Source organism: Pezoporus occidentalis, unplaced genomic scaffold (assembly GCF_034315485.1).
Source record: "Pezoporus occidentalis ecotype Australia unplaced genomic scaffold, CSIRO_AGI_Poc_V1 ctg140, whole genome shotgun sequence".
NCBI lineage: Eukaryota > Metazoa > Chordata > Aves > Psittaciformes > Psittacidae > Pezoporus > Pezoporus occidentalis.
The window spans coordinates 1092888-1105694 of record NW_026913210.1 but is presented as its reverse complement, the minus strand read 5'-3'; the positions used below and the strand labels follow the sequence as shown (position 1 = coordinate 1105694).

Sequence of the window (12807 nt, the reverse complement as noted above, 5' to 3'; positions counted from 1 at the left end):
CATTTTGCAGATCCTTTAGAAGTTGACTCCTCCATAGACTGAGGTTGGAAGAACTTGGGATGAAAACTGCAGTAGTCTGCATCCCAGGCAAAGGTGTATCATTTGGCAAGTGATGACCACAATTACCAAGGTTTTTTCTTTGTCAGACAAATTTGAGGTTTTCTGTGTTAAAACAGGGAGGTTGTTTGCCTACCTCTCCTCGTTCATATTAAAGACTTTCCAGATTCAGTGTTTTATTCCTGCCCCTTCAAGCACATAATTCCATGTTAATATGTGATACAAATACTAGTCCATCATCAGAAAGGCAATAAGGTAAGTCATACTGAGACAGTCCTGTTTGTGAGGAGTGGAGATATTCATGTGCCTTGCTTATTTTTAGCAGATGATGGGTAAATCTGAGCCAGCACGTTTTTCATTCAGTCTGTCTCTGGACACTAACAGATGGTGCTTCCTTGTGCCAAACACTAATGCACTTTCAATTGGCACTCAGTGTCAGGACACAAAGCCCGCCAAGTTCCTGCTAAATCTGCTGATGCCAGGAAAATTGATAATAAACATCTAGCCAGGGACAGAGTCCCAACTTTTTCCTCTACCTCCAAAGCAGCAACGAAGCTGCACCAGTGCAATGGTGTCAGTTGCTCTCCAGCTTGTTGCTATCAGAGCAGCAAGGAAAGTCCTGGACTGGAAAAAAGGGTTCCTGAGGCCATGAACACAGGTATGTATCTAAAGATTAAGGGAGATCCATCTGCCTCATGGGAATTAGCTGAGCGCTCAAAACTGAGCTTTGACAACCTCGACAACTTGTGCCTTAATGTTGAAACATCTGAACTAATGACAATTAACATAAATATAAATGTATATATGTATATGTATGTATACATATATCACTGGCAGGGTGATTCTAGTATTTAACACTCCTTAGTACTCCTTGAGCTCTGAATATACTAAACTCAGTCTTACACATCTACTTCCTATGGCTGCTGATGATAAGGTGACACTCAAAAGAAAATTCCACAAACTCCTCTGAGAAGCTCATTCCATTTTACAGGTTGTTGTGTTTATTCTTTGAATACAAGCATCCAAAATTCTTGAGCTGTAAAATTCCTGTTCCTTTCCACCAGGTGCCTCAGTGCCCAGGCTTCTTTCTTGGATTGCTCAAAGCTTGGTATCCACATCTCATGGAGAGAAGTCCAGCCAGGGTTTGAGGTCGAGAACGAGAATGCTGCTGGTTTGGGGCAGCTCAGATGGTTGACCTGAGCTTTCCACCTCTGGGGCAGCCATCCCTGGCAATGGGGAGAAATAAAAAGGGTTATTCAGGGACCCTGGCAGACAGAGAAGGAAGGCACTATGCCATTAGTAAACTATTAAAGCATGCCAGTGACATTTTCCTTCCCACCACAGGCTCTAGCCACATTCATGTGGATGTCAGAGGGGAAGCTCTTCCCAAAGTGTCCAGGGCAAGGCCAGTCATGCTGACAACAGCCTGAGAATCAGATCAGGTCTGGCTGCAAACGAGCAGCACCAGCCCACCCAAACTGAAATTCTAAGGCAAGAAGCTCTATTTTCATCATTTTATTCTGCTTCCATCTTAAAATACACACACAATCCCTCTCACAAACACACAATCTGGCTTAAGCATTCATGTTTCAATGTTTAGCCACCAAATGTGGCCACAAACAATGGCATGTTGTCACTACAGGTTTGAATGCATCCATGCATATGCAGACCCAAACACTCATAGAGTATTTAAGTCAGGAGGGACTTCTGCCAGTGATCATCTAGTTCAATTCCATCTTTGAAACAGGTTAAACCACATCTAATTGCTTAGGGCAGTACTGAGTAGAGTCTTCTCCAAGGACAGAGATCCCACAACCTCTCTGGGCTACCTGTTTCTAAATGTTTCAAGTCACATAAAGTGAGTCAGAAAGTCAGACTACCTTCTGGAGTCTCATAAAAACCTCCTCCCTGAACAATTCATGCCTTCTGCTGTAATGACCAGCAGCTCAGTGGTCAATGTGTATGAACCCAAGCACTGCAACAGTATGAGGAACACATGCTGTGCACCCACACCTTCTGCCAACACCTACTAACATAAGGATGTACAACCCAATGGCATTGCATTACCAGTCATTGCAGGTTGGCCAGAAATCTGATAACCAAACTTCTTGGGACAGATCTGAGCAAAGTGCCATTTTAAAGCCTGTCTGAGACACAACAACAAAGTCGCTCATACCTTTTCTTCCCTTCTGATGTTTTCCCACACTCTGTTACACACCATGCACTCAAAGGTGTCAATGTAATTGTCCTGGGTGATATCCTGCACTCCCCACTTGCGTTCCTTCATCGCTGTAAGCAGCCTTGGGTTGGAAATGTCCCCTTTCAGTTTCCACTGCAAGTAGGACTCATATTCTTGATCATTTGTATCGAGTGTTTTGATATAATGGGCCAGCTCCCGAGGGTGTGAAAAACTGGATACCAGGATTGCACTCTTGTTACTAGGAAGCCAGTCTACAATGCTAGGAGACCCAAAGTACACTGGTACCACTCCCAACTTCAGTGGCCGCCACAGTTTTTCAGTGATGTAGTCTTCACAGACAGCATTTTCAAAAGCAAGAATGAACTTGTACTGTGCCAGTATTTTATAGAAGTTCCCATCATCCATGGCAGCTGGACCTCTAAGATGCTGAGGAAGGTCTTTGTTATGTAGACATTCCCCATAAGAGTCTACTTCAATGTGACACATGAGCTCGCGCACATAACTGTCCCGATCAGAAGGAGGGTTGCAATCCGACTGCACATATACAAGCGGTGCAAGCCTCTTCCTCAGGCTGTTCTTCACCTGCAGTGGGATCATGTACCTCAACGACTTCAGGACCTCTATGCCCTCAAGGTACTGAGTGGTCAGCGGTAGGTGAGAGTGGCGGCTAAAGGTTGCAGTGTGGTTGAATAAGGTGATGGTCAGTTCGTGGAAGAGTTTGTAGTTGTTTTTTGGTGACTCTTCATGGAAAAGAGCCCAATCATGATAGTCTTTCCGAGGGAGAGGTAGGCTGTCTATACTGAAGTCAGTACCTAGACAAAAGCAAACGGTGTTACAGTCTGCCCGTATCTATCATGCAATGCGAACTACAGTGACACAGAAGTATAGTTTTAATTTAATATCAGCGCTCTACAACAATCACATTTATTGCATTATAAGGAGGGTATCGCAAAGAGAGCAATTCAGGCAAAGACAGAAGAGTATTATGACAGATAATTTGGCAACACAAGAACCTAGAGAATGGGGATCAGTAGTCAATATTAGAAATGGTTTCCTTTCAGGTCATACGAGTTTAAAGGCCTCTCATTTCAAAGGCTCACTAGGAGTTTCACATTTTAATGCACTGAAATGAGACTAATCAAGACGCTTAATAATCCCCCGGTTCTGTAAATAGGAGTCAGATGGTATTGCCTATTGGTTACTGCAGGGCTTAATTTGGTTCTAGTAGCAAAACAATGAAAAGGTTGCTAAAATATTGGACAGAGTTAAGGAGAAAAATTACAGCAATTACTTCAAGTATTGGAAAAGTATTGTATTATAGAGACTTCTGAAGCCAATCTATTTATTTCATCAAAATGAGAATTAAGAGGTGATGTATCACGGCTGCCTACCAGATACATAAAAGAAGCAGCTCCTGGCAGAAGATGGCTCCTTAAACTAATGCCAATAGTAGAAGAAGAACCATATCTAAACTCTGAAAACAGACAACTGCAGCTCCTTGTGCCTCCCTGTGAGGAACCCTCCAGAACAACTTAGGAAAGCTGTTTTGAAAGCTTTAGGACAAACCTAGAAACTTTTTCTCAAAGGCTAGTCTGTGAAAAACTGAATTCAAGTAACCAGATTGTGAATCTGACCCTTGTTCTCCCTTCAGTACTGCTGTACTACACTCATAAGACTGGTCTTACTGCAGATTAAATGCAAAGCTGATGAGTCTCTGTCAAGATAGTTCCTCATTGTCTTGTAACTGTATCTGTTTTTTACTTTGGCATTTGTTTTTTTACTTAAGTACAAGCACTGAACGTACAAAACTTTTAACTGGTATTGTCAAGAAGGGAAATACACAAACAGAAACAAACAGCAAACAGCTGACTTCAAAAACACCAAGAATCCTTTCTCTTTGGACAAGCTATTCTACCATCCCAGTCACACTCGCAACTTCTCACTCTCTGTTCTACCCTTGACATCAGGCCACTGATGAGGAAAAGAGAGGGAGCTAGCAAAAGTCTAACACAGAATTTTGGTCTAAAACCTAATACATAAAGAAGGAAAACTGCCCAGTGGTCTCTGCAGCTGTATAAGCCTGCCAAGATGACTCCAAGGACGACCTTTTGTAAAGTAAATGTTAAGACTTCACTACTGCAGTAAAGATCGATGTTAGCTGCCAGTAGCATAAAAACCTCCTATAGTGCAAGATTCTTCAAGAGCATCAGGTGGGGTTTTTTAAGGACACTAAATATGTGACCTTCCATTTTCCACTGAAGGGTCATCTAAAGCCCTCAACAATAAATGGTCACACTAACTGAAAAAAGCTATTTACTGCCTCTGGTTTTGATGTGTTATAGTGATACAGGAATGTCAGAAGCTTATAAGGCAAATCTGTTTTTGAAAACACTTTGTTCTAAGTGATGCCCAGAAGAGAAGTGCATACAGACAATAATGAAATACTGTGGAATGAAACCATAGCGGTTCAGCTCTGACTCTCACTAGAGTGCTCCTTCTTTAAGGTAGTATTGCAGGGAAGAGGGAAGGAAAATGCAGGAAAGAATGAGAGAGAGAGAGAGAAATGCAAAACATGAAACTTACTAAATGAGGAATTAAGCAAAGAGAAACTTAAAAGAAAAATGCATTATAGATCAGAGCACATCACAATGAAAGATTCTAATATAACACATAATCAATCTTAATCCAGCAAGAAGACAAAAAGCTTTTAAGGATTAAAGGGAAAATAACATCAGCATGTTCCCTACCCCGTGAGATAAAGGAAAAGAAGGAGCTTATGAGGGGATAACGAAAGTACAAGAAGACTACAATTATGAGCAATTTCAACTTCCTAATTATTAGTTAGGAAATACTAGATATGTAGCAAAGTGTAGACGAGAAAGATGCTGTCAGGAGAAGTTCTGCATCTTACAAGACACCTTTTATTCAGAATTCATATTGCAAGGACTCAGTGCTCCAGCACAGAACAGCTCAACATCTCCTCCCTTAGGAACAACACCCCTGGGGCTCTGACAGCTTGGCACCAGATACAGCTCATGCTGACACTGGTAGCTCACACTACAGACAAAAATCTGTAAAACAGATGGCACCGAAAAGGTGGAGCTGGGAATCCCTCCCAAACACAGAGGCAAAACGCAGAAAGTGGATGCCACATCTCAGTTCCACATAGGAGATGGTGGCATTTGACAAAGTCATCAGCTACACCTAGGGGCTTCCCACTCCAGCACAGTAAGTCAGGACAAGCTGTTGAAAAGAAGGTGGTCCTAGAAAAGCAGTTTCTGCTGCTGGAAAACATCTGTACCTCGTATTTTTTCATAATGTTTTCTCTAAGCTTTGGATCATTCTTCTCCTGACTAGCTCACTGAACAAATATTAGGGGAAAATTAATGCAGTTTCTTTGAAAGATGAAACTATGCCCTGATCCAACATTATGGAAATGAAGATGTTCCAAGTTTTCACTCAGCAGGCTCTTTAGAGGGAAATTCTGAACACCAAAATATGCCTTCTTGCAGGCCCACAGCTCAGCGCATCAAGGGTATGCCTCTGAGTGTGTGTTAATGATTTTTTATCAACTTCAATACCACCTATGACCTCTGTCTCTGCAGGTTTTAGCATTGTGAGATCATTTGTTATGGCTTAAAAATAAGTAAATTTTTTACATATTTTGACACTTGTCTTTATACAGTTTATAGCCAGCATCACTACAAAAAAACAGTTTAAAACTACAGGGAGTCTTCTGCACAGTATAAATAGTCCTTTAAAAATAAGTAAGTAAAGCATGTCCACAAGCCTGCTAAAAATGAACAGTAGTAGTTCTTCTAATGCTGAAATTAACGGAATTACTGCCAGAGACTAAAACCACCAGACTTTATAGCTTTCATGTGATGCTAACCCAGCTCTCCTTGTCTTTATCTGGGTCAGCTTCTCACTCTTTGCTGTTATTCCTTTGTGCTTTGACCACTGTACTATCAACTGACAATGCTGACCTACTTGGACCTCTGAAAACATCAGTGACAAGAAGTTTTTGGTTCACTGGTAACCACCAAGTTTAAGGTCCTTCTTTCCTGTGTTTCCAGTTCACCTGTATCCTGACGGAGTGAGAGCTATTCCAGACTCTGAACCTATCACACAAAGGAGCTGAATCTACCAGTAACATAAATGCTTTGGTTTTATTTTTCCCCTTAAAATTAACTTTTTCTCTGAAAAGCAACAGTGTGAGGAAAAATATCAAAATTAACAAAATACAGTCTACTTTTGAAAGAGACATCTTTTTTGTTTTGTAGACTCACTTTACAGTACATGCAGTGGAAGTTTCTGAAACAGCAGAGCCAGAGCAGCTCAGAAGGCTACACCGGCTGCTGCTCCCTGTGCAGATCAATAGGTTCCTTTCACTACTTTGCATTTACAGTCTGCTAGCAATCTCTTGGCCCAAGATGCAGGGCAGTTGCACAGTTACCAGCAATTACCAGCATTATTTTAAGACGAAAGACTTGCACAAGGGCAACAAAGGCCTTGCAGAATCTCTGCTAAGGTTGACAAACCAGAAGACTGGAAAAAGCTGGCTTGATCTCAGACTGTCTTTTCATTATTTGGCAAATAAAGGAAATCATCTTTTCTCCCATAAAGAGGGAGAACATGTGATTGAAAAGCAGCATGAGACAAGGCAACAGTCATACCACAGACATGCGCAGTCACTTTTCAGAGTACTTTTACAGAGAACTTGCATCTCTGGGTCTCTACTGATGGTATTCAGCACCAGGCAAAGTTTAGCACAACGAGCTATGTGAGCTTCCTGCTCTCACTGATTGCCACCTACAATATTAAATCTCTAAAGAAAAACTGGGCAAGACGGAAGTTATTCCTTTAAAAAGAAACAGATCCTTACCATAGAACAGAAATGCTCTCGTCATCTCATTGTGCTGGTAGGTCTTGTTGATAGTAAAGAAGCAAACGTCCTCTCCGCAGTGACCCAATCTCCCTTTCTCCCCACTCAGGGGAGACCACCAGAGCAGGACAGGATAGTGATTTACATCAGATTCTGCCTTGAAGCTTCTGTGAAGTTCCTGCTTCTTGAACTGAAAAGCATACCTCTCCACAGGCTTTAGCGGGCTACTCTGTAAACTGGAGATTACTGCCACCTTATTCTCTGAATTGCTCAGTTCAGTGATAACCTTCAGGGAAATAAACACAGCACATCACTGTCATTGGCCAGAGTCTAAGCATCAAGCACCAAGTCTGCATGTGAAGTTTCTGTCCATCAAAGTGCATGCATTTCAGTGACTGCAGCCACCACCATCCAGGGGATCTTATGTCAGAACAGCAGAAGCCTTAATGTGAATTTGTAAGGAGGAGGTGGGAAATACATTTCTGTATTTCCCATATATTTCATGTGGCGATGTAAGGCCACATGACCTATGATTTAACAATGCTTCTGCTTTCTCCTTGGAAAAAAAGCACAAGAGAGACTAGCCAAGTTTCCTCTAGAAATCAGCTCTAAAAAAAAAACAAAACAGAAGTTTCCATGTCCCTAGGGATCCAGCCTTGCCTAGCTACCTTATGAGTTTAAGCACATGAACAGAGGAGGCAGTGCAGGAGTGAGGCAATGGTATGGTACACCCCTCCTGAGAAACTCCTCCAGGACCCAAGTTGCTATGCAAGAAAGATGTTCTCTGGGCAATGTCACTTCCAGCTATTACCGTGTCAGCTTTTACCACCAGGCCAACACTGCTGACAGAGCTTCTTCAAACACTCTTCTTAAAGCACAGACTTGCACAAAAAATGTCTGTCACCTTCAGTGCCCTCATCTGACAGAACTGCGTCATACTTTGACAGTGATCTCATGCATGCCCCACCCCTTGCCCCTGTACCTGGAGTGTCACCACAAGGAAGAAGGCTGCTGCAAAGCATAAGCAAGATGCCCACAGTTTCTTCCTCCTCATCCTAATCATGCTGCACTGCCAGGCCTGCCAAAGCAGTTTGAGCCAGGCATCAGGAAGGCCAGCTTATCTTCAGCCTTTTCTGCAGGGCTTTCCCACTCCATCCTTACTCTTCTTCATGGTGACTGCTGATGAAAAAGGGTACAGCATTAACAAGGACCCCGTCTCAAGCTCAGTGCTTTGCCTGATGTCTACCCATAGCTTTCTTAAGATGCCAGAGTCACATTTTGACCCACATATCCAGAACACATCCCACACAAAACAGCTCTCACATACACAGCCTCAGGCATCTACTCTCCCTCTGGTCATTGTGGATTTGGGAATCTGCTCTAAGCAGGCCCACACATTCTCTCATCCTTGCAGTCAGTGTAAAGAGATGCTGATGGGAAGGCAGCCATTTTCCTGAGTTTTATATGGCAAACTGTGCTGGTTTTCGTCGGGCTCACAAAACGGTGAGCGATGAAATACTTTCCTTCGCTGAGCAAGACCTGAAAATGCCCCTGGAGGAGGCACACATCTATCCTGCCTTGGGACTTAATACACTGCAGCCTTCTACAGTGACACTCATCCCAGGCAGTGTTCAAGGCCAGGCTGGATGGGGCTTTGAGAAACATGGTCTAGTGTGAGGTGTCCCAGCCCATGGCAGGTGGTTGGAACCAGATGATCTTTAAGGTCCCTTCCAACCCAAACCATCCTATGATCATGTTCACCAATGTATCTAGACCAATGCATAGGGAAAGCAACTCTACAGAACACACACAAACTCTCTCCATAACTAGAACTATTTAAGCTTAACAAGTTCCCCTTCCCCCTGTAATCTACATCTGTGCTGGTCTACCTCTCCTCAAATAACTCTTCCCTCTCCCCAGCACTTTTTTGAGCTTCCACAGAGCCCTACTGTTTTGCTGCATGCTGGGTGCTACTGTGGGAAAATCCCAATTCCTGGCAAAAGGAGTAAGGGCAAATTGCAGCTTCATCTTTAAGAAAGAAAGAAAAAGGCTGGGAAGAAGGTAAAGCTTTATCTCTCAACTCAGAGCAGTCAAGTTTGAAGTGTGGGTACTCTGAAAGCTCAGACACACACACACAAATATTTCATGTATTGCTATTTTGAAACCCACCTCTTTTGGAGATGTGCCTCTGGTTCAGGCTTGTTTTCTACGGAAAGAAGGTGTTATGTGATCATACAGTCTTCATGTACATATATGTGCTACCTTTCCCCCACCACAATCCCAACTCTTAAAGCTCAAAAAACCTGACGAAGAGGGGTGGATCCCAAAAGTACTGCCTGCCCTAGTACTACTTCTGTGGAGCTGGCAGCTATGGACAACAAAATGATCCTGTTTCTGCTTCTACTGCGACATGAGTTCATCCATTCCCACAGTAAACTGTGGGAATCATGAACATCCATTCTCACAGGAAACTGCTGTGAGGGTTCTGCTCTGCAAGGGACAGCTGCTTTTGAAGGTTTTGTGTGCATAAAAGTGCATGGCTGACAGCTCAGTGCTTCTCAAGCCAGGAAGGATATTTTGTAAAGCCCCTGCGTCTTCTGTGCCTCCTGCGTTATCACCAAAATGGGGCACCACTAGGGGAAGGGGCTGGAATTCTGTGTTTAGTGAAAATCTACTCAAGGCATACTTTGGAGCAGTACAGTATCTTTAATACCACATATCACCCAGTGCATGGCAAAAAGTACAATTTTGATGAACCACTGAATGCTCCCCTACACACTGCCCGGTAAAAAAAAAAAAAAAAAAAAAAAAAAAAAAAAGAAGTCGTAATCATCCCATTTATCCCATTTTAAGGTAATCTTTTAGAGGGGGAACTACCCACACCATGGGTGTGCTGTACCAGTTGCCCCAGGGTACTGCTGCGCTGGGCAGCGCCCTCATTCCCGCGTTTGCAGCGTCCATCACTCGGTACTTCGACCCCGCGGCGCTGCCCGTGTTGCTAGCGGGCCACACAAGGCTCTGTCCTCTCCCCACTCTGCTGGCAAATGACCTTCCAGTGCCCCCCCACCTCGGTCAGGCCAAGCGGAGGACCCGAGGGTTTGAGTGAAGGATTACTCGCCCCCTCCGGCTGTCCTGCGGAAGCAGCAGCTCCCTGCAAATCCTCCCAAACTTCCTAGCAGCTCTCCCTGCCGCCTCTCTCTCCAGCCCTGCCCCGCCGCATCTCTCCAGCAATCAGCGGGGCTGGATCTGCCCCCCCATCGCCCCCTGAGGCTCGTTCCGTCCCGCTCCGCGCCCGCGGGCGGTGCATCCTGCGCCGGAGTGCCAGCAGCGGTACTCACCGCGGTACTCACAAGCCGCTGCCGCTCCGCCGCCGCCGGGCCCCTCCGGCGGGTTTGGGGTGGTTTTGTTCCTTATTGTACTTTCAGTTTGTGCACCTCCAGGCCCGGAGGGGGGCGGGTGCTGGGCCAGCGCTGCGCGGGGCGGCGCGCATCCCGCCTCCCTCCGCCCACCGCGCTGCGGGGCGGCTCTGGGGGACTCTCTTAGGAGTCCCCACGGCCCCGAAGGGGCAGCTCGGTCGGGGAATCGGCCTAAGAGCGCCATCGCTTCCACTCCGCACTGCGCTTACTGTAAGTCCCGCACTGAAAGACCGCCCCCCCCCCCCAAAATAAGTCCGACGCTGTCACTGATTTCTGTGCAGTTGGCATAACTGCGCTCTTTGCGTTTTGGTTCGGTTTGGTGCTTTCTGCAACACTGCCGTTATTTTGGCGGGTGCGATCCTGACGAAGACTTGGATTGACTGCATCCAGCCTGTCAGGAACAACAACGCGTCACGGAAGCTGGGAAGCCCTGAGGCGTCCGCGGAGGGTCCTGCGCAGCCATCGGCACGCAGTCCAGTCTGACAGATCGGTTTTCCAGGGGTTGGGCCCCTCTTTGGCATTTGCTATTTGTAGTGAAAGGTATTTACTCTGAAAGGCTGGTTCTGCTGGCTCGGGGTAGAACCCGTGTTTATCCACTCGATACAGACACACAAGCCATACATGTTTGTATTTACAGCATGAGATACCCAATACCTACATGCTTCTTCATATGTACGTGTATCTACAAGCACCTGGGAAGTGCCGTATCTGCTGCCTCTAACCCAGATGTGGCAGGCAGCAGAAGTGCAAGGGGGTGGTTACCTGGGGGAGCAGAGGGCGGAAGAATCTCAGGGGGACAGAGGAATACCTGATGTGCCTCCATTGAAACGCATGAGTGGCGTAAGTTGCACAAATGTACACACAGCTCATCTTACTGTGCAGTGAGTCATGCCTGCAGCCTTCTCAAGGGGCTCACCGGGGTACCCAGCAGACAACCTGGCAGCGTAAGTGCCCCCTGCCATGCTAGCTCTCTCCCTTTCCTCCATAGCTGTGCTTGCCTGCACCCCATTTGGAGCAGCGCACACATCTTGCTGCACATGCTGCACCTTGGAGCTCTGGTTTCTCTCTGAGCTACCAGGTTCCTCCTAAGATGACAACTCAGAACTAGCACTGAAGTGCTGGGATGTGACAGATATATTTATCCTCCACTCCTTTGTTTAGCACTTCATCACAGCTCCCATCCTATTTGTTGCTTCCTTCCAAAGCTGCTGGAGTCATATTTTAAGTAGAAGCTGTAGGTGTCGTTTTAATATTCTCTGTGACATGTGGTTACAGATCTTAGACCTGAAACATGAACAATATCCATTCTCTCTAGAGCCAGGAGGCATGCAGCAAGAACCTCCAAGTATTACTTTGTAAAGCAGGTCCATGCTAAAGCAGACTCCTGCTTTTGCAGGCCTGGCTGAGGCTTCCATAGTGACCCAAGGCTGAGAGGACTAAAGCTAACATGCCACAGTAAGCTCAGTGAATTAAACTGAGTGGTTGAAGATGGATCAGAAGCCTGATACAGTTGATGGAAGTATTTGCTGTGATCCCACTGGGGTTTGGTCTGGCCTGTCATTTACGAATTCAGTTATATTCACATCTTCCAAGCTTCCTCAGTTGGCAGACTCCTAAGTTTCCTCTCACGAGGATACAACTTGCTTGTAACATGCTTCAGCTTCCTGCTACTGCTTGCTCTTCTCAGTTTTTATCCCTCAAGGCGTCCATAGACTGCAACAACCCACAGGTTCAGACTGAAAATGCAGATAGCTATTCTATCTGCTGTTCCCGCCATGCCATCAGCAAGGTATTCTTCGTCCAGCTCCATCCAGTGGTTGGCATCAGAGAAGCTCACTTCTGTTTCTTGTCCTCTTATGCCACTCTGAGGAAGTTAAGTTCCTATTGCAGGATCTGACCTGTCCGTCATCCATGTTAAATGGCTGGTAAAGATGATGCCAGCGTAAGCAATGCCAATGTCAGATGATTATATGTTGGTTCTAGAATAAAGCATGACCAAAAAATCTCCAAATTTTCATTCAAGCAGCAGAGCTTAATAAACCAGATTTCTTAAAGATCTGTGTCTCAAGTGCCCTCTGCCCATAGAGAAGGCTGCTGGTATCCAACAAATTCACAATGCAGCCTTTCTCTCCGCAGGTCAGGAACATGGATTTTCTGCTCTGTCTCTGACAAAACATGAGCCTTTGAGGTTTCTCTCATTCATATGTGCACCTTTCCTCTGGTCTGCTTATAATATACCTGATTTCTTT

At 45.2% G+C, this 12807-nt stretch overlaps 1 protein-coding gene across 2 annotated transcripts; it reads right to left on the bottom strand.

Moving 5' to 3' along the window:
- Window positions 1-1035: 1035 nt before the first annotated feature.
- FUT10 (fucosyltransferase 10) lies at window positions 1036-10605 on the bottom strand. 2 transcript variants are annotated; one of them, XM_062609778.1, is made up of 6 exons: window positions 10481-10605; window positions 9312-9348; window positions 8125-8321; window positions 7143-7428; window positions 2234-3069; window positions 1036-1283 (listed from the first exon to the last, which is right to left on the bottom strand). In XM_062609778.1, exons 3-6 carry the CDS (start codon window positions 8203-8205, stop codon window positions 1059-1061), a joined length of 1428 nt encoding a protein of 475 aa, XP_062465762.1. In that variant the 5' UTR covers window positions 8206-8321; window positions 9312-9348; window positions 10481-10605; the 3' UTR covers window positions 1036-1058. The 2 variants fall into 2 exon arrangements, with proteins under 2 accessions (XP_062465762.1, XP_062465763.1); XM_062609779.1 differs by lacking the exons at window positions 9312-9348; window positions 10481-10605 and having other exon boundaries at window positions 8125-9252.
- Window positions 10606-12807: the final 2202 nt, after the last annotated feature.